General features: G+C 62.9%; 4 protein-coding genes across 4 annotated transcripts; 1 reads left to right on the top strand and 3 right to left on the bottom strand.

The window, feature by feature from the left end:
• Nucleotides 1-110: 110 nt before the first annotated feature.
• Nucleotides 111-9,061, bottom strand: LOC143692314 (uncharacterized). Its single transcript, XM_077172448.1, is given in 9 exon segments — nt 111-1,189; nt 1,893-4,276; nt 4,471-4,603; nt 4,813-4,922; nt 5,012-5,112; nt 5,114-5,262; nt 6,103-6,205; nt 6,292-6,443; nt 7,692-9,061. Coding segments are annotated over 9 exon segments (3,336 nt in total). The 5' UTR covers nt 7,867-9,061; the 3' UTR covers nt 111-1,160.
• A 1,662-nt stretch (nt 9,062-10,723) lies between these two features.
• Nucleotides 10,724-13,399, bottom strand: MRPL11 (mitochondrial ribosomal protein L11). The gene is given in 7 exon segments (XM_077172486.1): nt 10,724-10,901; nt 10,904-10,941; nt 12,237-12,372; nt 12,375-12,395; nt 12,899-12,992; nt 13,069-13,165; nt 13,260-13,399. Coding segments are annotated over 7 exon segments (597 nt in total). The 3' UTR covers nt 10,724-10,830.
• Nucleotides 13,400-13,744: 345 nt separating this feature from the next.
• On the bottom strand, nt 13,745-16,580 carry LOC129134385 (uncharacterized). Its single transcript, XM_077172482.1, has 6 exons — nt 16,541-16,580; nt 15,924-16,016; nt 14,957-15,104; nt 14,419-14,596; nt 14,165-14,244; nt 13,745-13,959 (listed from the first exon to the last, which is right to left on the bottom strand). Exons 4-6 carry the CDS (start codon nt 14,454-14,456, stop codon nt 13,745-13,747), a joined length of 333 nt encoding a protein of 110 aa, XP_077028597.1. The 5' UTR covers nt 14,457-14,596; nt 14,957-15,104; nt 15,924-16,016; nt 16,541-16,580.
• On the top strand, nt 15,066-23,056 carry FKBP2 (FKBP prolyl isomerase 2). Its single transcript, XM_077172413.1, has 8 exons — nt 15,066-15,098; nt 17,328-17,376; nt 18,067-18,158; nt 18,321-18,374; nt 18,785-18,897; nt 20,322-20,368; nt 21,393-21,428; nt 22,961-23,056. The coding sequence occupies exons 1-8, from the start codon at nt 15,066-15,068 to the stop codon at nt 23,020-23,022; spliced, it is 486 nt and encodes a 161-aa protein (XP_077028528.1). The 3' UTR covers nt 23,023-23,056.
• Nucleotides 23,057-23,350: the final 294 nt, after the last annotated feature.

Here is a 23,350-nt window from a genome sequence, read left to right as displayed (position 1 = left end):
TGGGGCTCCCCTGAGTTTTTTGTCCCCCCCGAACCCCCCCAAGTCGCCCTCAGTGTCCCCCCCTCCCCAAATTGCCACCCCCTCCCCAAAGGAGCTGCCGCAGGCACGGGGACCTTGGGGGACACTTTTATTGCCAGGGGGGACAATGGGGACGCGTTGGGGACATTGGGGACGCGTTGGGGACATTGAGGACGCGTTGGGGACGCGTTGGGGACGTTGGGGACTCGGTCCCATGAGCGGTGACGGTGTCCCCCTCCTTTGGGGACATCGGTGGCACTGGGGACGCTGAACAGGCTCAGTCCATGGGCTCGGGGACACATTTGGGGACAGTGGGGACATCGGGGTCTCAGGATTTGCCGCGGGTGACGAGCGGGTCCCGCGTCCCTTGGGGACATCGGGGACATTGGGTCAGGCTCAGTCCATGGGGTCGGGGACACATTTGGGGACAGTGGGGACATGGGGGACATCAGGCCAGGATGTCCCTGGGAGGGTGCTGGGGACATCGGGGACACTGAGGCACATTGTGCCTCAGCCCCAGGGCTTGGGGACATCATGGGGACATCATGGGGACATCATTGGGGACATTGGGGACATTTTGGGGACATCATTAGGACACCATTGGGGACATTTTGGGGACATTATTGGGGAAATTGGGGACATCATTGGGGACATTTTGGGGACATTATTGGGGAAATTGGGGACATCATTGGGGACATCATTGGGGAAATGTGGGACATTATTTGGGGTATTGGGGACATTCTTGGGGACTTTGGGGACATCAAGCCACATCGTGCCTCGGTCCCCCGCCTTGGGGACGTTGAGGGTGACACCCACAAGGGGATGGGGGGGAGGGGACACAATTTTGGGGGCGGGACTCTGCCAAAAACGCAGAGCCCGAGGTGGGGGGGGAGGTGACAAAGGGACAAAGGGACAAAGGGACGGGGGGGACACGAGGGACGGTCCCCAGGCGTCCGGGCTGGGGGCGGGGGGGGCCACCAGCCCCCCCCCAATTACCTTAGAGACTCGTTACGAGTTAAATTAGCACGAGCGGCCCCAAAGGGGGGGCGGCAGAGGGGGCGGCCGGGCCGGGGGGCGCTGGCCGGGCGGGGTGACAATGACAATATGCCATACTGGGGGCAAGTCGCGTCACAGACTTCAGTTCAGAACGACGGGGCGCGCTGGCTTCCGGCTGCGGGGCACGGGGACACGTCAGGGATGGAGCAGGGCACCCACAGTGACCCAAACCGCCCCAAAACTGCCCCGAAAACGCCCTGAAACTGCCCCAAAACCACCCTGAAACTGCCCCGAAATCCACCCCAAAACCACCCCGAAACTGCCCCAAAATCCGCCCCGAAACTGCCCCAAAACTGCCCCAAAAACGCCCCGAAACTGCCCAAAAACACCCCGAAACTGCCCCAAAAACACCCCGAAACTGCCCCAAAATCCGCCCTGAAACTGGCCCGAAACTGCCCCAAAAACGCCCCGAAACTGCCCCAAAAACACCCCGAAACTGCCCCAAAAACACCCCGAAACTGCCCCAAAACTGCCCCAAAAACACCCCAAAACCACCCCGAAATTGCCCCACAAACACCCCGAAACTGCCCCAAAATCCACCCCAAAAACCCCAACAACTGCCCTAAAAACCCCAAAACCACCCTGGAACCCCCCATAACTGCCCCAATACGCAAAAACCGCCCAAACCCCCCCTGAAACTGCCGCAAAAACTGCCCCAAAACACCCCCAAAACTGCCCCAAAACCCCCCAAACCTGCCCCAAAAATCCCCGAACCCCCCTGAGAAGCCCCGATACCCCTCCAAATACCCCCAAAGCCCCCCCAGAACCCCAAAGCCCCCCCAGAACCCCAAATTCCCCAAAGCCCCCCCCGTGCCCACCTTTGCGGAAGGCGTCCTGGAGGCGGCTCTGGGGGAGTTGATACAACTCAGCAGCAGCAGCAGCAGCAGCGAAGGCGTCGCGGGGCGACCGGGCCGGGGGGGGCGCCCCGGCGGGCCTGGGGGGCGCCCCCGGGGCTCGGCGGGGGCCCCCGCGGGCGGCGATGGCCGCCAGCCCCTGCAGCAGCCGCCGCAGCGCCGGCCCGGCCGCGGGCACCGGCGGCGGCGGCGACGTCTCGGGGGTCAGCAGCGCCCCGGGGGCGCCCCCCGGGACCCCCGGCCCGGCCGCGACCCCGCCCGGGCTCTCGGGGCTCGGGGGCAGCTTCTCGGGGGCGGCCTCGGGGGGCTCGGGGGGCCCGAAGGCGAAGGGCGGCGCCTGGCGCGGGGTGTAGGGCGGCGTCCAGGTCTCGGTGCCCCCCAGGCCGGGGGTCTCGGGCGCCCCCAGCCCCAGGCGGAGCAGCCCCAGCGGGGCCGGGGGCGCCAGGGGGGCGGCCAGGCCCAGCCCCAGGTCGGGGTCGGCGCCGAGCTCCGGCTGGGCCAGGCCGGAGCCGAGCGCGGCGCCCACGGCGAAACCGAGGGCTGAGCCCAGCCCGGGGCCGGTGTCCGAGCAGGGCACGGAGCCCAGGCCCAGCCCGGCCGCGGGCACCACGTCCACACCCAGGCCAATGTCCAGCTCGGGGCCCAGGGAGGCTCCGGACACCAGGCCCACACCGGAGCCGAGGCCAGAATTGTGTCCAAGCCCGGGGTTCTGTCCCAGTCCAGAACTGGTTCCGAGTCCAGAGTTGGTTCCGAGTCCAGAGTTGTGTCCGAGGCCGGAGTTGTGTCCAAAGCTGGCATTTTGTCCATGTCCAGTGCTCTGTCCGAGTCCAGTGCTCTGTCCGAGTCCAGGGCTCTGTCCCAGCCCAGCGCTGTGTCCGAGTCCAGTGCTCTGTCCGAGGCCGTGGTTCTGTCCGAGCCCAGTGTTGTGTCCGAGTCCAGGGCTCTGTCCGAGGCCGTGGTTCTGTCCGAGCCCAGCGCTGTGTCCGAGTCCAGGGCTCTGTCCCAGCCCAGCGCTGTGTCCGAGGCCGGCGTTGTCCAGTCCAGCTCCGGCCGGCAGAGCTGACCCCGCGCTGGCTCCCAGGCTGGCCCCGAGGCTCAGTCCGGCCGCGGCTCCGGCCCCCACGGTCACTCCGACGTCCGGGGGCAGCACGGCCGCGCCGATGCCCAGCCCCACGCTGGCCCTGATGGCGCCGCCGGCCAGGCCGGGCCCGATGCTCAGGGCCACACCGGCGGTCACTCCAGCCACGCCGGCGGTCACTCCGGCCACGCCGCCCGGCCCCAGGTCATCCCCGAGGTCAGCGGGACCCACGTCGGCTCCGGCCGCCACGTCCAGGCCAATGTCCACTCTGAGGCCGCCTCCCACGCCGAGGCCCAGGCCGGTGTCCGAGCCCACTGACCCCCCCAGGCCAGGGTCAGCAGTGGCCGTGCCGGCAGCTCCCAGGCCATGTCCGATGGTGGCTCCAAGTCCGGGGTCAGTGGCGGCCGCAGTGGTGGCCGCAAGGCTGTGTCCAGTGGTGGCCGCAAGGCCGTGTCCAATGGTGGCCCCAAGTCCAGGGTCAACAGTGACCGTGGCGTTGGCTGCCAGGCTGTGTCCAACACCAGGCCCCAGGCCGGGCTCAGCAGTGGCCGCAGCGCTGTGTCCGAGGCCGTGTCCAATGCTGGACCCCAGGCCGGGCTCCAGGCCACTGCCCAGGGCAGCTCCGAGGCTGTGTCCGATGGTGGCTCCGAGTCCAGGGTCAGCGGTGGCTGGAGCGCCGTGTCCGAGGCTGATGGTGGCCCCCAGGCCGGGGTCAGCGGTGGCCGCAGCGCCATGTCCGAGGCTGATGGTGGCCCCCAGGCCAGGGTCAGCGGTGGCCGGAGTGCCGTGTCCATGTCCGAGGCTGTGTCCGAGGCCAGGCCCCAGGCCGGGGTCAGCGCTGTGTCCGAGCCCGTGTCCGATGGTGGCCCCCAGGCCGGGGTCAGCGGTGGCCGGAGCGCCGTGTCCGAGGCCGTGTCCAATGGTGGCCCCCAGGCCAGGGTCAGCGGTGGCCGGAGTGCTGTGTCCGTGTCCGAGGCTGTGTCCGAGGCCAGGCCCCAGGCTGGAGTCAGCGCCGTGTCCGTGTCCGAGGCCGATGGTGGCCCCCAGGCCGGGGTCAGCGGTGGCCGCGGCGCCGTGTCCGAGCCCGTGTCCATCGGCTCCCAGCCCGCTGACCGCCAGCCCCACAGCCCCCAGGCCGGGCCCCAGGGGCAGCTCCAGGCCGGGCCCGAGGTCGCCGCTGGGGAAGTCGAGGCCGGGCCCGAAGGGTTCCGGGGGTCCCGGGGGGGCTTCGGCCGCCAGCTGCTGGCGCAGGCACCAGGCCTCGGCCTCGCTGCGGGGGGACAGCGCGGTCAGTGGGGCTGCGGCCACCGGACAGCGCGGTCAGCACAGCCACAGGGACAGCGCGGTCAGCACGGCCACAGGGACAGCGCGGCCACAACCACAGGGACAGCGCGGTCAGTGGGGCTGCGGCCACCCGGGGTCAGCAGGGGCACTGGGCACTCAGCACTGACCACTGACACTGACCTGATGACGAAGTTGTGGGCCAGCAGGGCCGGCCCCTCCGGCCGCAGGCGGGCGTACACCCATGTCCAGCCCAGGCCGTCCTTGCGCTGCAGCCGAGTGACCACCTCGCCCCGAGCCTCCGGCCCCGCGCCCGCTGTGGGGACACGGGATGGTCAGTGGGGCAGCCAGGGCCATGGGGGACACCCAGAGGGGACTGAGGGACCCCAGGGATGACGGGGGGGAAAGGGACATGCAGGGGACACCCCTGGGGATGGCAGAGGAGGGGACAGGGAGGGGACAGGGACCCCCAGGTGACCCCAGGGACCCTCAGGTGACCCCCAGGGACCCTCGGGTGGCACTGACCGAGGCGCAGGTGCTGGCGGGCCACGTGCCCCAGGTCCTCGGGGTGCAGCAGGCGGTACCAGGAGCGGCCCAGCAGCTCGGCCCGGCCGTAGCCCAGGTGCACCAGGACACTGTGGACAGCGGGACAGGGTCACTCACTGACCACACGGATGGGTTCCTGCCCCAGGCCAGCCCAGGTGAGCCCCAGCCCAGGCCCCACCTGTCGGACACGTCGAGCAGGGCGAGGTCGCGGGCGTGGCGGCTCTGGAACGCGGGCAGCAGGAGGCAGTCGGGGCAGGGCCAGGGCGGGGGGTCCAGGGGGGGCGCAGAAGGCCACGAAGAGCGCGGGGGCGGCGGCGCCGGGGGTCCCGGGGGGCTCCTGGAAGCGCCCCCGCAGCAGCACCAGCTTGCGGCCGGCGCTGGGGCGGCGCGAGGCGCGCGAGGTGGTGAAGCGGCAGCGGAACAGGCGCTCTGCACGGGGACACGGGGGGGCTGTTTGGCTGTCTGTCCGACCCTCTGTGTGTCTGTCTGTCTGTCTGCCCAGCTGCCTGCCCCTCTGTCCGTCCTTCTGTGCTGCTGTCCATCCCCCTGTCCACCCCTCGGTTCTGCTGCCCATCCTTCCGTCCTTCTGTCCACCCCTCTGTCCTTCTGTCCACCTCTCTATGCCACTGTCCATCCCTTGGTGCTGCTGTCCATCCCTCTGTCCATCCCCCTGTTCTGCTGTCCATCCTTCTGTCCTGCTGTCCATCCTTTCGTCCGTCCTTCTGTCCCGCTGTCCATCCCTCCATCCTGCTGTCCATCCCCTGTCCACCTCCGTCTTTCTGTCCATTCCTCTGTCCCACTGTCCATCCCTGTGTCCCGCTGTCCATCCCTCTGTCCCGCTGTCCATCCCTGTGTCCCGCTGTCCATCCCTCTGTCCCGCTGTCCATCCCTCTGTCCCGCTGTCCATCCCTCTGTCCCGCTGTCCATCCCTCTGTCCTTCTGTCCAGCCCGCTGTCCATCCCTCTGTCCCGCTGTCCATCCCTCTGTCCCACTGTCCATCCCTCTGTCCCGCTGTCCATCCCTCTGTCCTGCTGTCCATCCCTGTGTCCATCCCTGTGTCCCGCTGTCCATCCCTGTGTCCCGCTGTCCATCCCTGTGTCCATCCCTGTGTCCCGCTGTCCATCCCTCTCTCTCCCCATTCATCCCTTCCCTCCCTCTCCCTCCCCTTCCCCCCAGGACCCCCCGATCCCCCCCAGACCCCCCCAGGACCCCCCCCCAGACCCCCCAATCCCCCCCTTCCCCCCCCACGCCCTGGGGACCCCCACCCACCTGCCTGGGGGGGCCCGGGCAGGCTGAGCTGGTGCCGCACCAGGGGGTGATCGGCGGGGTCCAGCAGGTCGTAGATGCTGTCCCCTTGTGCCACCAGGTCCACCTGGGGGGGCAGGCGGGGGGGAGGCCGGGGTGAGCCCCCGGGACCCCCCGCGCGCCCCGGGCCCCCCCGAGCCCCCCGGTGCTCACCATGGAGTGGCCCAGGTGCTGCGCCACGTTGTCGGTGACCCCGACCAGCTTCCCCTCGCGGGTCACGGCCAGCAGGAACCCGGGCAGCGACGCCACCAGGTCGGCGAGCTCGGGCCCCCCGAGCAGCTCCAGGGGCGCCCCCCGGCTCGGGCCTGGCGTGGGGACACGGGGGGACAGCGCTCAGAGCCCGCCCGGCCCCGGGGTGGCACCCACGGGGCCGCCGGGGGCTCCGCTCCCCGTCCCGTCCCCTTCCCGGTTCCTCTGTCCCGGTCCCCGATCCCTGTCCATGTCACCGATCCCTATCCCGATCCCTATCCCTGTCCCCGATCCCCGATTCCCGATCCCGGTCCCTGTCCCTGTCAACAATCCCGGTAGCCGGTCCTGATCCCAGTCCCCGATTCCCGATCCCGGATCCCAGTCCCTGATCCCGGTCCCTGATCCTGGTCCCAATCCCCGATCCCTGTCCCCGATCCCGATCCCAGTCCCCGTTCCCGATTCCCGATCCCGATCCCTGTCCCCGATCCCGGTCCCAGTCCCCGTTCCCGATTCCCGATCCCAGTCCCCGATCCCTGTCCCCGATCCCGATCCCTGTCCCCGATCCCGGTCCCCGATCCCGGTCCCCGTCCCGCTGCCCCTCCCGGTGCCCGCCGCTCTCCGCGGTGCTGAACGGGAACCTCCGGCCGCTCTCCGCGGTGCTGCCCCGGCCCCGGTCCCTGCCCGCGGTGCTGAACGGCCCCGGTCCCCGTCCCTGTCCCGCTCCCAGCCCGGTCCCCGATCCCTTCCCGGTGCCATTCCCGGCTCGATCCCGGCTCCCAGCCCCGGTCCCTGCGGGTCTCATCCCGGTGCCGTTCCCCACTCAATCCCCAGTCCCCGATCCCTTCCCGGTGCCGCTCCTGCTCCATCCCCGCTCCCGGCTCCATCCCCGCTCCCGGCTCCATCCCCGCTCGCTCTCCCGGTCCTCTCCCCGCTCCTGCTCCATCCCCGCTCCTGCTCCATCCCCGGTGCTGTCCCCGGCTCGGTCCCCACTCAATCCCCGGTCCCCGCTCCCTTCCCGGCTCCATCCCCGGTCCCGCTCCATCCCTGCTCCGTCCCCGGTCCCAGTCCTGTCCCCGGTCCCAGCTCCATCCCCGTTCCCAGCTCCATCCCCGTTCCCGGCTCCATCCCCGGTTCCGCTCCCTCTCCCGGTCCTTTCCCCGCTCCATCCCCGTTCCCGGCTCCATCCCCGGGTCCCTCTCACGGTCCCGTCCCCGTTCCCGGCTCCATCCCCGGGTCCCTCTCGCGGTCCCGGCTCCATCCCCGGGTCCCTCTCGCGGTCCCGTCCCCGTTCCCGGCTCCGTCCCTGCTCCCGTCCCGCTCCCCTCTCCCGTTCCCCGCTCCGTCCCCGGTCCCTGTGCCGGTACCTGGCCGCAGGCAGGCGCCCTTGCGGGTGTAGATGCAGGCGAGGGCCATGACGTGCAGGTAGGAGAGGCGCGGCCGGTCGCCGTCGGGCAGCGGGAGGAGGTCGCGCAGGGCGCGGATCTGGGCGTTGATCTGGTCCCGCCGCGCCTTGGAGGCGCCTTTGGTGGAGCGGAGCATCCTCCGCCCGCGCCGCCGCCCGGGGCCGCCGCTTTATGCGCGCCCGGGCCCCGCGTCAGCGCCGCGTCACCGGCCCCGCGCCGCCCCCCGCGCGGGGGGGACACCGGGGGGACGCGGCGGGAGCGTCACCGGTGACGCTGACGCACGAGGGGGGACGGGGGGGACGCGGGGATCGCACCGAAATTGGAGATGGAGACGGGAGAGGGGGCGGGGCGAAGGGGGCGGGGGAGGGGAGGGGGACACGCCCCAGCGGGGGGGGGAGGGGGAGATGGAGGAGAAAATGGGGAATCAATGGGGAATCAATGGGGAATCAATGGGGAATCAATGGGGAGAGGGAGGAGAAAATGGGGAATCAATGGGGAGAGGGAGGAGAAAATGGGGAATCAATGGGGAATCAGTGGGGAATCAGTGGGGAATCAATGGGGAATCAATGGGGAATCAATGGGGAATCAATGGGGAGAGGGAGGAATCAATGGGGAATCAATGGGGAATCAATGGGGAGAGGGAGGAGAAAATGGGGAATCAATGGGGAATCAATGGGGAGAGGGAAACAGCAATGGGGAATCAATGGGGAATCAATGGGGAGAGGGAGGAGAAAATGGGGAATCAATGGGGGTCAATGGGGAGAGGGAGGAATCAATGGGGAATCAATGGGGAATCAATGGGGAGAGGGAGGAGACAGCAATGGGTAATCAATGGGGAATCAATGGGGAGAGGGAAACGGCAATGAGGGCTGTGGGGAGATGGAAATGGCAATGAGGGGTCAATGGGGAGAGGGAAACGGCAATGGGGGCGGTGGGGAGATGGAGGAGACAGCAAGGGGTCAATGGGGAGAGGGAGGAGAAAATGAGGAATCAATGGGGAGATGGAAACAGCAATGGGGAGCTGTGGGGAGAGGGAGGAGACAGTAAGGAGTCAATGGGGAGAGGGAGAAGCTGAAGGGATCAATGGGGAGATGGAAACGGCAATGGGGCTCAGTGGGGAGATGGAGGAGGCAATGGGGGGCTGTGGGGAGATGGAGGAGGCAGGGGATGGGGGAGAGGGTCAAGGCGGGGATGGAGGAGCCAAGGGGGTCAAGGGAGAGGGTCCAAGATTGGAGGGGTCAGTGAGGGGTCAGTGAGGGGTCAGTGAGGGGTCAGTGAGGGGCTGGGGGGAGACCATTGGGGGTCAGCATGGCCGGAAGGGTGTGGGAGTGACCACGGGGGGCTCAGAGTGACCACAGGAGCCCAGAGTGACCACAGGGGGCTCAGAGTGACCACGGGGGCTCAGAGTGACCACGGGGGGCTCAGACTGACCACAGGAGCCCAGAGTGACCACATGGGGCTCAGAGTGACCACAGGAGCCCAGACTGACCACGGAGAGCCCAGACTGACCACAGGGGGCTCAGAGTGACCACAGGGGACTCAGAGTGACCACGGGGGGCTCAGAGTGACCACGGGGGCTCAGAGTGACCACGGGGGGCTCAGACTGACCACAGGAGCCCAGAGTGACCACATGGGGCTCAGAGTGACCACGGGGGGCTCAGAGTGACCACGGGGGGCTCAGAGTGACCACAGGAGCCCAGAGTGACCACAGAGAGCTCAGACTGACCACTGAGAGCCCAGAGTGACCACAGGCAGGGTCAGCGCGGCCGGAGGGGCCCCGGCCGAGCAGAGGGGGCGGAGCCTCCCCTCCCCTCCCCCCCGGGCCTTTGGGATCCCCCTCTCCCCCTCCCCCTCGCTCTCCCCTCCCCCCCGCGCGGGCGCCCCCGGCTCTGGCTCCGCCCCCCGCCCCTCCCCCTCCGGCTCCGCCGCTGCCAAATTTGGGCGCCGAAGCCGCGGAGCCAAAAATAGCGCGGGGAGCCCAAAATAGCGCGGGGGGCGGGGCCGCGCCGGGCGGGGCCGGGACCCCCCCGGGGCCGATTCTGGGGGGGATTTGGGGAGGGGGAGACCCCCGGGCCCCCCCCCCGGAGCTCGGGGTGCCCCCCGACCCCCCCGAGGCATCGGGACCCCCCCCAAAATCCTGCAACTCCCCCCCCCCCATAATTTTCGGGTCCCCCCTCCCCAAATTTTCGGGACCTTCCCAGATTTTCGCCCCCACCCCCCCCCAAATTCTCGGGACCCCCCCCAAAATTCCCGGGGCCTCCCCCAATTCCCGGGGTTCCCCCCGCCCCCGCCCCGGCGGCGTTTCCATGGCAACGGCGGCGTTTGGGGGGGAGGATGAGGAGGGAGGGGGGGATGAAGGAGGAGGGGAGAGGGATGGGGATGAGGAAGGGGATGAGGATGGTGGAAAAGGGGATGAAGATGAGGAAGGTGAGGATGAGGAAGATGAGGAAGGATAAAGGGGGATGAAGGAGGAGGACGAGGAGGAAGATGAGGCAGGAACTGGGATGAAGATGAAGATGGGAAGGGGCAAGGAACCATAAAAGGGGGGGGGGGGAGAGGAGGAGGGTGAGGATGAGGGAGGATGAGGATGGTGAGGATGAGGAAGGAGCTGGAAAGGTGCTGAGCATAAGGAAGAGGAGGAGGAAGATGAGGGAGGATAAAGGGGGATGAAGGAGGAGGGGAGGAAGATGAGGATGAAGAAGGAGCCATGAAAGGGGGGGTGAGGAAGAAGGAGGGGGAGGAAGATGAAGAGGAGGATGAGGATGAAGGCCCAAGGGACTCCCACTCGCCCCCTCCCCAAAAACGAGGAAACCCCCTCAAGAACCGAGCCCCAAATTCCCCCTTAAGAGACCCCAAATCCTTCCCAAAGAGACCCCAAATCCCCCCCCAAATCCCCCCTTAAGAGACCCCAAATCCCCCCCCCCCCCCCAAATCCCCCAAAAAGGCCCCAGACATTTCGGGACCCCCTCCCCAAATTACAAACCCCACGTGGGTCTGTGGGAGGAGCTCTTTATTTGGTGGGGGGGTCCCCCCGAGGTTTTGGGGGCCCCCCCGAGGTTCCGGGGTCCCCCCGGTCTCTGGGGCCGGTTTTGGGGAGGGGTCACTTCCTCCTGGCCCCCCCCTCGTCCTCCTCCTGCCCGCCCGGGGGGGCTGCGGCCGCCTGGAGCTCCGGCGGCGCCGCTGGACCTCGGCCACGGCCTGGGGGGTCAGCCTGGGGGGCAGGGGGGGTTTGGGGTCAGCCTGGGGGGCAGGGGGGGATTGGGGTCAGCCTGGGGGCAGGGGGGGTTTGGGGTCACTTGGGGGGTTTGGGGCCATTTGGGGGGGGGTTGGGTCATTTGAGCGGTTTGGGGTCAGCCTGGGGGGGGTTTGGGGGTCACTTGGGGGGATTGGGTCACTTGGGGGGTTTGGGGCCATCTGGGGGGGTTTGGGGTCATTTGGGGAGAGGTTGGGGCCATTTGGGGGAGGTTTGGGGTCATTTGGGGGTGGTTTGGGGCCATCTGGGGTAACCTGGAGCACTTTTTGGGGGTTTGGGGCCATTTGGGGGGGTTGGGGCCATCTGGGGGGGTTTGGGGTCATTTGGGGGGTTTGGGGCCATCTGGGGGGGTTTGGGGCCATTTGGGGGGGGTTTGGGGCCATTTGGGGGGTGGTTTGGGGCCATTTGGGGAGTTTGGGGCCATCTGGGGTAACCTGGAGCACTTTTTTGGGTTTTGGGGCCATTTGGGGGGGGGTTTGGGCCATTTGGGGGAGTTTGGGGCCATCTGGGGGGGTTTGGGGCCATTTGGGGGGGGGTTTGGGGCCATTTGGGGGGGGGTTTGGGGTCATTTGGGGGGGGGGTTTGGGGCCATTTGGGGGGTGTTTGGGGTCATTTGGGGTAACCTGGAGCACTTTTCGGGGGTTTGGGGCAGAGTTTTGGGGCTCAGGAGTTGCTGCTTTTTGGGGCTGTTTTGGGGATGGTTTTGGGGAGTGTTTTTGGGGAGTCTGGGGCAGTTTTGGGGGCTTAGATGCCGTTTTTGGGGGTGTTTTGGGAGTGGTTTTGGGGCAGTTTTGGGGAGTGTTTTTGGGGGAGCCTGGGGCAGTTTTGGGGGCTGGTTTTGGGGCACATCAGGAGCAGTTTCTTGGAGGGGATCAGGGGCTGTTTTGGGGCTGTTTTGGGGGTCTCAGGGTCAGGTTCTTGGTCAGATTTTGGGTCGGTTTTCAGGGGGTTTGGGGATATCAGAGCCATTTTCTGAGGGTCTCAGGGTCACTTTCTGGGTAGGTTTTGGGGTCAATTTTTGGGTCAGTTTCAGGTTGGTTTGGGGTCTCAGTGCCAGTTTTTGGCTTGGTTTCTGGGTCAGTTTTTGGGGTCTCAGGGTCAGTTCCTGGCTCGGTTTGGGGGTCTCAGGGTCAGTTTTTGGGGTCTCAGGGTCAGTTTTTGGCTCGGCTTCTGGGGTCAGTTTTTGGGGTCTCAGGGTCAGTTTTTGGGGTCTCAGGGCCAGTTCCTGGCTCGCTTTCGGGGCTCTCTCCCACCTGGGCACCACGAGCAGGCCGAGGCTGCGGGCAGAGCCCACCAGGGATCCCACCAGGGCGGGCAGGGCCGTGCCCCGCGTGGCCACCACCGGGTCCCTCTGCTTGGCCACGGCCACCTCGAACAGCTGCGCCAGGACACCACCCCGGCCGGCTCGTGGCCTGGGGGCGGCGGTCAGCAGGGCCGGGACCCCCAAAATCACCCCCAAATCCCCCCCGGGACCCCCAAAATCTCCCCCGGGACCCCCCGATCCCTCTCAGAGCCCCCCATTCCTGCAGAGACCCCAAAATCCTCCCCCAGCACTCCCTAAACTCTCTCAAATTCCCCCCAAAATTCCTTCAAATTCCTCCCAAATATCCCCCCCAGAACCCCCCTAAATTTCCTCAGGGACCTCAAACGCCCCCAGAACCCCCAAAATTCCTTCAGGGACCCTCAAATCTCCATCAGAATCCCCCCAGAATCCACCCAGGATTCTCAAAATTCCCTCAAGGACCTCAATCCCCCCCCCAGAATCCCTTCAGGACTCTCAAGCGCCCTCCAGCACCTCAGAATCCCCTGAGGACCCCAAGATCCCTCCCCAGGATCCCAAATTCCCCCTCAGGATCCCCAAATTCCCCCCAGGATCCCCAAATTCTCCCCCAGGACCCCCAAACCCCTCCCTGACCAGGTCTGGACGAGCCTTTCTCCACTCCGGCCACGGCCTTTAGGAAGTAGGAGGTGGGGGGGGTCCCGATGGTCAGCGAGTAGGTCCGGTCAGGCTGGGGGGGCACGGGGGGGGTCACTGGGGGTCCCGGTGCCCCGGGGGGATCCCGGTACCCCCTCCCCCCCACTCACATGCACGAGCAGCCGGACCCTCAGAGGGACCCCGGGTTTGATGTCCCGGGTGCGCTCGTTGAAGTCTTTGCAGAAGGCGGCGATGGAGACCCCCGCGCTGAGGAAGCACCGGGGAGGGTCGGGGTCGGTTCGGGCCCGGGGGGGGCACCGGGACACCCCTAAACCCCCCCGGTCCCCCCAAACCTCCCCGCACCTGCCCCAGCACCGGCCCCAGGGGCGGCCCCGGCGCGGCACCGCCGGCCGGGATGAGGATCCGGACGGGCCTCGGGGCCGCCCCCTGGCCCGACCTGGCCCCGGCCGCGGCGCGGACCGAGCGCGCCGCCCGCGACATGGCGGCGCTCCGTGAGGGACCGGCGGTCACGTGGCACGGGGCAACAGCGGAGCCAATCAGAGGGCGGGAGGAAAGGGCGGGGCCGAAGGGAGCCAATAGGAGCGCGGAAGGGGTGTGGCCGAAGAGGGGGCGGGGAAGATAGTGAGGGGAAAGGGGCGTGGCCAAGAAAAGGGCGCGAAAACTCCTGCGGGGAGGGGGCGCGGCCTGACGCAGGGTGGGCGTGGCTTGGGAAAGACATGGGGATCCCCGCCCCTCCCCTACCGGGGGATTCCCCCGGGGGGATCCCCGCCCCTCCCCTACCGGGGGATTCCCTCGGGGTATCCCCGCTCCTCCCCCACCCCGGCCTCACCTGGGGGCTCCGGGCGGAGCGCGGAGGGGGAGGGGCAGCGGGGGGAGGGGCAGGAGGTGGGGGGGGAGGGGTCCAAGGGTAGGAGGGGGAGGGGGCACGGGACGGGTCAGGACCCCTCCCCTCCCCCCCCCTCGCTGCCGCCCCCTCCCCCTGCCCGGCCCCGCCTCCGCTCCCCGCAGCCGCTTCAGGAGCTCCTCGTGCGACCCCGCCCCTGCGGGACAGGGGTCAAAGGTCACCGGGGGGAGGAGGGGACAGAGACACCCCCCACCCCCCCCCCGGACCGAGCCCTCCTCACCCCCTCCCCCCTTCCCAAGGACCCCCAAAATGTCCCAAAATCCCCAAAAGTCCCCCCAAAATCCCCTTAAGCCCCCCGGGACGCCCCCAGGACCCTCCCGGTGCTCCCCCCGGTGCCCACCGGCTCCGGGCTCTCTCGTAGGCCGCGCGCAGCTCCCGGTCCTGCTTGTCCAGGAAGGCGGCGTGAGCCCCGGCCAGGTACCTGGGGAGGGCGAAATGTACCCCGAAACATGAGGGATTCACCCCAAAATGCACCCCGAAACATGAGGGATTCACCCCAAAATCCACCCCAAAATGCACCCCGAAACATGAGGGATTGGCCAGCCCATGGGCCGGCCCCGTCTGGGAGCCCCCAGCCCCATTTCGAAGCCCCCACCTGTAGGCCAGCGCGTGCGCCAGCCCCCCCAGCGCCATCAGCAGCAGCAGCAGCCCCAGGAGGCGCCCGTGGGGGGCTCGGGGGGCGCCCCCGGGGGGGTCGGAACTGCTCCCAGTAGCGCCGGTTCTCCTCCCAGCGCCGCCGCTCCTGCTCCCAGTGCCGCCGGTCCTGCTCCCAGCTGGGAAAGGGGCACACATGGCACACCCCGGGACTCCCCAGGGTCCACCCCCAACCCTCAGGGACCTCCAAGACCCCCCCCAAGCCACCCCGGGACGCCTCCAGTCCCCATGGGACCCCCTCAGGAACCCCCTCCCAACTCTCAGGGACCCCCAGAATCCCTCCAGGGACCCCCCCAAAACCCCAGGACTCCTCAGGGACCCCCCCCCCCCCAAAACCCTCAGGGCCCCCGAGACACCCCAGGAACCTCCCAAACCCTATGAGATCCCCCCCAAACCCTATGAGCCCCCAGGACCCCCAAAACCACCCCAGGACCCCCCAAACCCCCTCCCCCGGACCCTCCCCTCCCCATCCCCGTTACCTCGGGGGGGTCCGGGGCCGGGGGCGGTCCCGGGCCGGGGCGGGGTCCCGGCGCTGTCCCGGGGGGCGCTCAGGGCCGCGTAGGCCTCGGCCAGGCGCAGGAAGCGGCCATGGCGGGAGGGGTCCGAGGGGTCCCCGTCGGGGTGAACCTGAGGGGGGACACGGGCAGGGAGGGAGCCCCAAAAACCGGGGCACCCCTCGGGGACACCTGGGGACACCCTCTGGAAAATTTGGGGTGCGGGGGGGGGGGGAAATGGGTGGGGAGGGGTCCCGAAAATACGGGACACCCCCCTTCAAGAGACTTGGTAGGGTCCGAGAGGGTCCCGTGAGGGGAACAGGGGTGACAGTGACCACGGGGGGGTGACAGTGACCACGGGAGGGGTCCCCAAAACACGAGAGCTCCCCTCGGGGACACCTGGGGACACCCCCCGGGCACCTGGGAACACCCCCTGGAAAATTTGGGGTCCTTGGGAGGGGGAAAAATGGGTGGGGAGGGATCCCCAAAATATGGGACACCCCCCCCCTCAAAGACACTTGGTAGGGTCCGAGGGGGTCCCCAGCGTTCCCAGTCCCTCCCAGGCCTGCATTAGTTCCCAAACCCCTCTGTTTTATCCCCAAAATCGCCGTTTTTCACCCCAAACCGCCTGGTTTTCTCCCCCAGTCTCCCCCAGTTCTCCTCAATGCCCTCCCAGTTTGCCCCAGTCTCTCCCAGTCCCATTTTTAACCTCCCATTTCTGTCACCTCCCAGCGCCAAAATCGCCATTTTCCCCCCAAAATCGCCATTTCCCCCCTCCTAGTTCCTCCCAGTCTGACCCAGTCCTCCCAGTTTGACCCAGTCCCATTTTTATCCCCAAACCTCCCATTTCTGTCCCTCCCGGTGCCGTTTTTGACCCAAAATTGCCGTTTTTCCCCCCAAAGTCGCCGTTTTTCCCTCCCGGTCCCCCCAGTTTATCCCAGTTTCCCAGTACCTCCTTGCAGCGGGCCAGGAAGGCGGCGCGGATCTCCCTGGGGAGGCCCCAGGACGGACCCCGAGCACCGAGTGCGGGTCAGGGGGGGCCTGCCTGCGATTTGGGGCAATTTGGGGCGATTTGGGGCAATTTGGGGCATTTTGGGGATACTTTGGGGCAGTTAGGGGGGCAGGTTTTGGAGCTGTCAAGTGAACTTTGAGAAATTTCGGGGCATCTTTGGATATTTTGGGGCAGCTTTAGGACATTTTGGGGTGGTTGGTGGAGTTCCTAGGTGGATTTGGGGGGTTTGGGGGCAGTTTTTTGGATATTTCGGGCGTTTTCAGAGTTGGCAGGTGAATTTCAGGGCAGTTTGTGGCCATTTTGGGGCAATTTGGGACAGTTTTGGGAAATTTTGGGGCATTTTGGGGCGGTTTTAGAGTTTCCAGGTGAGTTTCGGGGGATTTCAGGGCAGCTTTTGGATATTTTGTGGGATTTTGAGCAGTTTGTGGATTTTGGGGCTGTTTGGGACACTTTTTGGACTTCCCGGGTGAATTTTGGGAGACTTAGGTCAGTTTTTGGATATTTTGGGAGGGATTTGGGACATTTTTGGGGATATTTTTGGACATTTTGGGTCTCACCTGGTGCTGAGGCCCCTCCAGGGGCGGGCCAGCGTGGGGGAGGGGTACGGCCCAGGGCCCCTGCAATTAACGCCTTTAATTAGCGACTAATTAACCCTAAATTAACCCTTAATTGACCACTAATTAATTCTGAGACCCGAATCGGGGTTGTGGGAGTGACCGGCGTTAATTACTGTTAACCAGGACATTAATTACCATTAACTCAGCAATTCCACGCATTTAGTTCTTAATTATCCCTAATTACGGCGTTAACTGAGTTACTCAGTTAATAAATATTAATTTCTATTAATTAAACAGCGATTTATTGGTGATGAAATAACAACAAACCACCTGCTAATTAATGCTAATTAGCTCATAATTATTGTTAATAAGGCCCTTGATTAGTTCTAATTATGAATTAGCAAAAATATTGACAACTTGTTTAGTGCCGATTGATGTCCAGCAGCCACGGCCCCATCGCGCCCCGCTAATTAACACTAATTAGCCCCTAACACCGCTAATTGCCCCTCTAGCACTAATTAACGCCAATTAACGCCGTCCCGACCCCGCAGCCGAGCAGCGGCCGCGCCGGGGGCTCCCCATGCAAATGAGGCGCTGCTGAGGGGGAGGGGAGCGCTAATTAGCGGTGATTAGGGGGTTAATTAACCCCCCGGGGCCCGGCTGTTACCATGGGCAACCGCGCGCCGCGCCGCCATCGCCGCCGCTTCGCTTCCGGGGGCGGCACCACGTGACCTACGGGAACCAATCGCGCGAAAGGAAACGGCGCGTCACGTGACCGGAAACGGAGGCGCGGCGGCGATCACGTGATCCTGACGGGAACCGCGATGGCGGCGGAGGTGCGGGGGGGGGGGAGGGGCGGATTTGGGTGTTCCGGGACCGGATTTGGGGGTGGGGGGGGCTCGGGAGGGGCCGGGGGGGGGTCCTGGGGAGTTCCTGTGGGGTGGGGGAGGCCCAGGAGGGGCGGGGGGGGGCGCGGGGGGGTCTCGGGCCGTTCGGGGGGGAGCTGAGGCCGCGGGGGGGGTGGGGGATGGGCGGGGCCCCGCTTTTGGGGGGTCCCGGGGCGGGGGGATGGGCGGGGCCGCGGGGTTTGGGTCTCTGTGACGTCATAGCCGCGGCGCCGGTGACGTCACGGGCGCGCCAGCGCACAGCGCCCCCCCAGCGCCTGCGGCTGGGGGGGACAGTGGGGACATTAAACGATCATAAGTGACAATAAATGGGAATAAGTGACGTTAAGTTACAGTAGGTGACAATTAATGACAACAAATGACAATAAATGACATTCGTGTCAGTGGCTGCTGCTGCGCTGTCGCTGTCAGGGACACTCAGGTGACACTCAGGGTGATGTTAAGGTGACAATAAGCGACGTTAAATGCCAATAAATGCCAATAAATGCCGTTTATTGCACTGGCTGCTGCTGGCGCTGTCAGGGACACTCAGGGACACTCGGGGTGATGTTAGGGTGTCAATAAGGTGACAATAAGTGACATTAAATGCCAATTAATGCCAATTAACGCCGTTGGTTGCAGTGGCTGCTGCTGGCGCTGGCGCTGGCGCTGCCCCCGAGCGCCCCCTGGCGGCCGAGCCCCGGAAGGTGCAGATCGGGGTCAGGAGGCGCCCGAGCGGTGCGGAGAGAGATCGCGGAGAGGAGACGTGCTCACCTTGCACTACACGGTACGGACTGGGATGGACTGGGCAAACTGGGGGAACTGGGAGGGACTGGGACAGCCTGGGATAGACTGGGACACACTGGGACACACTGGGATAGACTGGGATACAATGGGAGCGGTGCGGGGAGAGATCGCGGAGAGGAGACGTGCTGACCCTGCACTACACGGTACGGACTGGGCAAACTGGGGGAACTGGGACACACTGGGACACCCTGAGGACACACCGGGACATACTGGATAGACTGGGATAGACTGGGATGATACAATGGGAGCGGTGCGGGGAGAGATCGCGGAGAGGAGACGTGCTGACCCTGCACTACACGGTACGGACTGGGGAACTGGGATAGACTGGGGGAACTGGGAGGGACTGGGACACACTGGGAGGGATGGGGCACACACTGCTCCATACTGGTCCATACCGGTCCATACTGGTCTATACTGGTCTATACCGGTCCATACCAGTCCATACTGGTCTATACCGGTCCATACTGGTCCATACCGGTCTGTACCAGTCCATACTGGTCCATACCGGTCCATACTGGTCCATACTGGTTTATACTGGTCCATACTGGTGCAGGGCACGCTGGAGGACGGGACCCCCTTTGACAGCAGCCTGAGCCGGGAGCAGCCGTTCGTGTTCTCCCTGGGCACCGGGCAGGTCATCAAGGGCTGGGACCAGGGCCTGCTGGGGTGAGTGACCAACTGACCACTGAGTGACCACTGAGTGACCACTGACCATCCCTGACCATCACTGACCATCCCTGACCATCACTGACCATCACTGACCATCCCTGACCATCACTGACCCCCATCAAACCGGGCAGGTCATCAAGGGCTGGGACCAGGGCCTGCTGGGTGAGTGACCAACTGACCACTGAGTGACCCTGAGTGACCACTGAGTGACCACTGACCATCACTGACCACCCTGAGTGACCACTGAGTGACCCTGAGTGACCACTGAGTGACCACTGACCATCCCTGACCATCCCTGACCATCCCCAAACCGGGCAGGTCATCAAGGGCTGGGACCAGGGCCTGCTGGGGTGAGTGACCCTGAGTGACCACTGAGTGACCACTGACCACTGAGTGACCACTGAGTGACCACTGAGTGACCCTGAGTGACCCTGAGTGACCACTGACCATCCCTGACCCTCACTGACCATCACTGACCCCCATCAAACCGGCAGGTCATCAAGGGCTGGGACCAGGGCCTGCTGGGTGAGTGACCCTGAGTGACCACTGAGTGACCACTGAGTGACCACTGACCACTGAGTGACCACTGACCATCACTGACCATCACTGACCATCCCTGACCATCACTGACCCCCCCAAACCGGGCAGGTCATCAAGGGCTGGGACCAGGGCCTGCTGGGGTGAGTGACCACGAGTGACCACTGAGTGACCACTGAGTGACCACTGACCACCCTGAGTGACCCTGAGTGACCCTGAGTGACCACTGAGTGACCACTGACCACCCTGAGTGACCCTGAGTGACCACTGACCATCACTGACCATCACTGACCATCCCTGAGTGACCACTGAGTGACCACTGACCACCCTGAGTGACCACTGAGTGACCCTGAGTGACCACTGACCATCACTGACCATCACTGACCATCCCTGAGTGACCACTGACCATCCCTGACCACCCTGAGTGACCACTGAGTGACCACTGAGTGACCCCTGACCAAATGACCCCTGACCCCCTGAGTGACCACTGACCCCTGACTCTTGGATTTTGGGGGGAATTCACGGGATTTTTTGGGACTCTGGGATTTTGGGTGAATTCTGGGGATTTTGGGTGAAAATTCGGGGATTTTGGGGGGTGAATTCCGGGGATTTTGGGGGGAATTCCGGGGATTTGGGGGAAAATTCGGGGATTTGGGATTCTGGGAATTTGGGGTGAAATTCCGGGGATTTTGGGGGTGAATTCCAGGGATTTTGGGTGGAATTTCCGGGGATTTTGGGGGACTCTGGGATTTTGCGGTGAATTCCGGCGATTTTGGGGTGGAATTCCAGGGATTTGGGGGGTGAATTCCGGGGATTTTGGGACTCTGTGATTTTTGGGGTGAATTCCGGGGATTTTGGCCCCCCTGACCCCCCCTTGCCCCCAGGATGTGCGAGGGGGAGAAGAGGAAGCTGGTGATCCCCCCGGAGCTGGGTGAGACCCCAAAACTGACAGGAAACCCCAAAATTTGGGTGGGAAATCCCAAAAATGGGGGGAAATCCAAAACTTTGGGTGGGAAATCCCAAAAATGGGGGGGAAATCCCAAAATTTGTGTGGGAAATCCCAAAAATGGGGGAAAACCCAAATTTGGGTGGGAAATCCCAAAAATGGGGGGGAAATCCCAAAACTTTGGGTGGAAATCCCAAAAATGGGGGGAAATCCCAAAATTTGGGTGGGAATCCCAAAAATGGGGGGGAAAACCCAAATTTGGGTGGGAAATCCCAAAAATTGGGTGGGAAATCCCAAAAATGGGGGGAAAAACCCAAAAATTTGGGTGGGAATCCCAAAAATTGGGTGGGAAATCCCAAAACTTTGGGTGGGAATTACCAAAAATGGGGGGAAAACCCAAAATTTGGGAGGGAATAAAAAAAAATGGGAGGTAAAAAATGAAACTTGGGGGGGGGATGGGGAATCCCAAAACTGGGGGAAAATCCCAAAAATTCGGGTGGCAAATCCAAAAATTTGGGTGGGAAATCCAAAAATGGGGGGGGGAAATCCCAAAAATTGGGTGGGAAATCCCAAAAATGGGGGGGGAAAACCCAAAAATTTGGGTGTGAAATCCCAAAATTTGGGTGGGAAATCCCAAAAATGGGGGAAAAACCCAAAAATTGGGTGGGAATCCAAAAATGGGGGGAAAATCCCAAAATTTGGGTGGGAATGAAAAAAAAAACTGGGGGAAAACCCCAAAAATTTGGGAGGAATAAAAAAATGGGGGGAAAACCCAAAAATTTGGGTGGGAATCCTAAAAATGGGGGAAAATCCCAAAATTTGGGTGGGAAATCCCAAAAATGGGGGAGGGACCCTAAAAATGGAGGAAAAAACCCAAAATTGGGGGAGGGACCCCAAAAATGGGGAAATTGTCCCTAAAATGGGGGGACCCTAAAAATGGGAAAAACCCCAAAAATTGGGGGGGGGACCCCCAAAATGCCCCCGTGACCCCTCCCCCACCCCCCCCCAGGGTACGGGGACCGAGGAGCCCCCCCAAAAATCCCAGGTGAGCCTGACCCCCCCCAAAGGGGGATTTTGGGGTAAAAGTTGGGGATTTTGGGGATTTTGGGGATTTTGGGGTTTTTTTGGGGTTTTTTTTTGGTAATTTTGGGAGGGATTTTGGGGATTTTTTGGGGTTTTTTTGGGGGGGGATTTTTGGGTAATTTTGGGAGGGGTTTTGGGGGTTTTGGGTTTTTGGGGTTTTTTTTTTGGGGGGGATTTTTGGGTAATTTTGGAGGGATTTTGGGGTTTTTGGGGTTTTTTTGGGGGGGGATTTTTGGGTATTTTAGGAGGGGTTTTGGGACAATTTTCCGTTAATTTTGGGGTTCCACGGAGCGAATTTTAAAGAGAATTTGAGGCTGTTTTTGGGGGATTTTGGGGTGAATTTAGGAGCAATTGTTTGGGGTGATTTTGGGGGGATTTTGGGGTAATTTTGGGGTGAATTTTCGAGGTGATTTTTGGGGGATTTTTGGGGATTTTGGGGGTAATTTCGGGGTGATTTTCGGGGGGATTTTGGTAATTTCAGGGTAATTTTGGTGTGGTTTTTGGGGAGATTTTGGGTGATTTTAGGGTGGTTTTGGGGTAATTTCAGGGTAATTTTGGGGTGGTTTTGGGGGATTTTGGGGTGAATTTTAGGGCAATTTTCGAGGTGATTTTTGCGGGGATTTTTGGGGAATTTTGGGGTGATTTTTGGGTGGTTTTGGGGGCATTTTGGGGTAATTTCCGAGATGATTTTTGGGGGATTTTGGGGGTAATTTCGGGGGGATTTTTGGGGGATTTTGGGTAATTTCAGGGTAGATTTGGGGGAATTTTTGGGATAATTTCAGGTAATTTTGGGGGAATTTTGGGGTGGTTTTTGGGGTAATTTCAGGGTAATTTCGGGGTGATTTTGGGGGGAATTTTTGGGATAATTTCAGGGTAATTTTGGGGTGGTTCTTTGGGGTAATTTCGGGGTCATTTTGGGGTAATTTCGGGGTCACTTGGGTGTGGTTTTTGGGATAATTTCAGGGTAATTTTGGGGTAATTTAGGGGTGGTTTTTGGGTAATTTTGGGGTGATTTTGGGGTGATTTGGGTGTGGTTTTTGGGATAATTTCAGGGTAATTTTGGGGTAATTTCGGGCTCATTTGGGTGTGATTTCGGGGTAATTTTGGGGTGGTTTTGGGATAATTTCAGGGTAATTTCGGGGTAATTTTTGGGTAATTTTGGGGTAATTTCAGGTGATTTTGGGGTGGTTTTTGGGGTAATTTCGGGGTAATTTTGGGATAATTTCAGGGTAATTTTTAGGGTAATTTTGGGATAATTTCAGGGTAATTTTGGGGTGGTTTTTGGGGTAATTTTGGGGTAATTTCGGGGTCATTTAGGTGTGGTTTTTGGGATAATTTCAGGGTAATTTTTGGGGTAATTTCAGGGTGATTTCGGGGTAATTTTGGGTAATTTCGGGGCCATTTGGGTGTGGTTTTTGGGTAATTCCGGGTAATTTTTGGGTAATTTCGGGGTAATTTCGGGGTCATTTTGGGGCGCTGACCCCCCGTTTTTAGGGGGGGCCGTGCTGATTTTCGAGGTGGAGCTGCTGAAGATCGAGCGGCGCCCGGAGCTTTAGGGGGACCCCAAAACCCCCAGAATTTCCCCCAAATTTCCCCCCAACCCTCCCCCCTTTGCCAAACCCGGGATTTTGGGGTCCCCCCCCGATTTTTTTTTGGGATTTTTTTGTGGGAAGCCCCAAATTTTGGGGCCAATAAAGGGTTAAACCCAAAGGTTTTTGGCGCTGGGTTTTTGTGGTTTTGGGGCGAGAAAGGACAAAAAAGGAAAATGTCAAAGTTGCTTTTATTAAACCCATATAAAAACAACCCCAACCCCCCCCCCCAACCGTGGAATTAAAAAAAACTAAAATAAAAACCCCAAAAAGCCCCAAATTCCCCCAAAATCCA

Source organism: Agelaius phoeniceus, chromosome 38, assembly GCF_051311805.1.
Source record: "Agelaius phoeniceus isolate bAgePho1 chromosome 38, bAgePho1.hap1, whole genome shotgun sequence".
NCBI lineage: Eukaryota > Metazoa > Chordata > Aves > Passeriformes > Icteridae > Agelaius > Agelaius phoeniceus.
Note: the sequence above shows the minus strand (reverse complement) of the source record. Positions and strands in the feature narration are given on the sequence as shown.

What these genes read in the sequence shown, in the direction of transcription:
- LOC129134385 (XM_077172482.1), bottom strand. Translation starts at nt 14,456, where the DNA reads ATGGCGCTGGGGGGGCTGGCGCACGCGCTGGCCTACAG. An exon ending in GCGCACGCGCTGGCCTACAG is followed by an intron (nt 14,245 to 14,418) that starts GTGGGGGCTTCG and finishes CGCCCTCCCCAG; the next exon opens with GTACCTGGCCGGGGCTCACG. An exon ending in CTACGAGAGAGCCCGGAGCC is followed by an intron (nt 13,960 to 14,164) that starts GGTGGGCACCGG and finishes CCTGTCCCGCAG; the next exon opens with GGGCGGGGTCGCACGAGGAG.
- FKBP2 (XM_077172413.1), top strand. Translation starts at nt 15,066, where the DNA reads ATGGCGGGAGGGGTCCGAGGGGTCCCCGTCGGG. An exon ending in TGCTGACCCTGCACTACACG is followed by an intron (nt 18,375 to 18,784) that starts GTACGGACTGGG and finishes ATACTGGTGCAG; the next exon opens with GGCACGCTGGAGGACGGGAC. An exon ending in GGTGATCCCCCCGGAGCTGG is followed by an intron (nt 20,369 to 21,392) that starts GTGAGACCCCAA and finishes ACCCCCCCCCAG; the next exon opens with GGTACGGGGACCGAGGAGCC.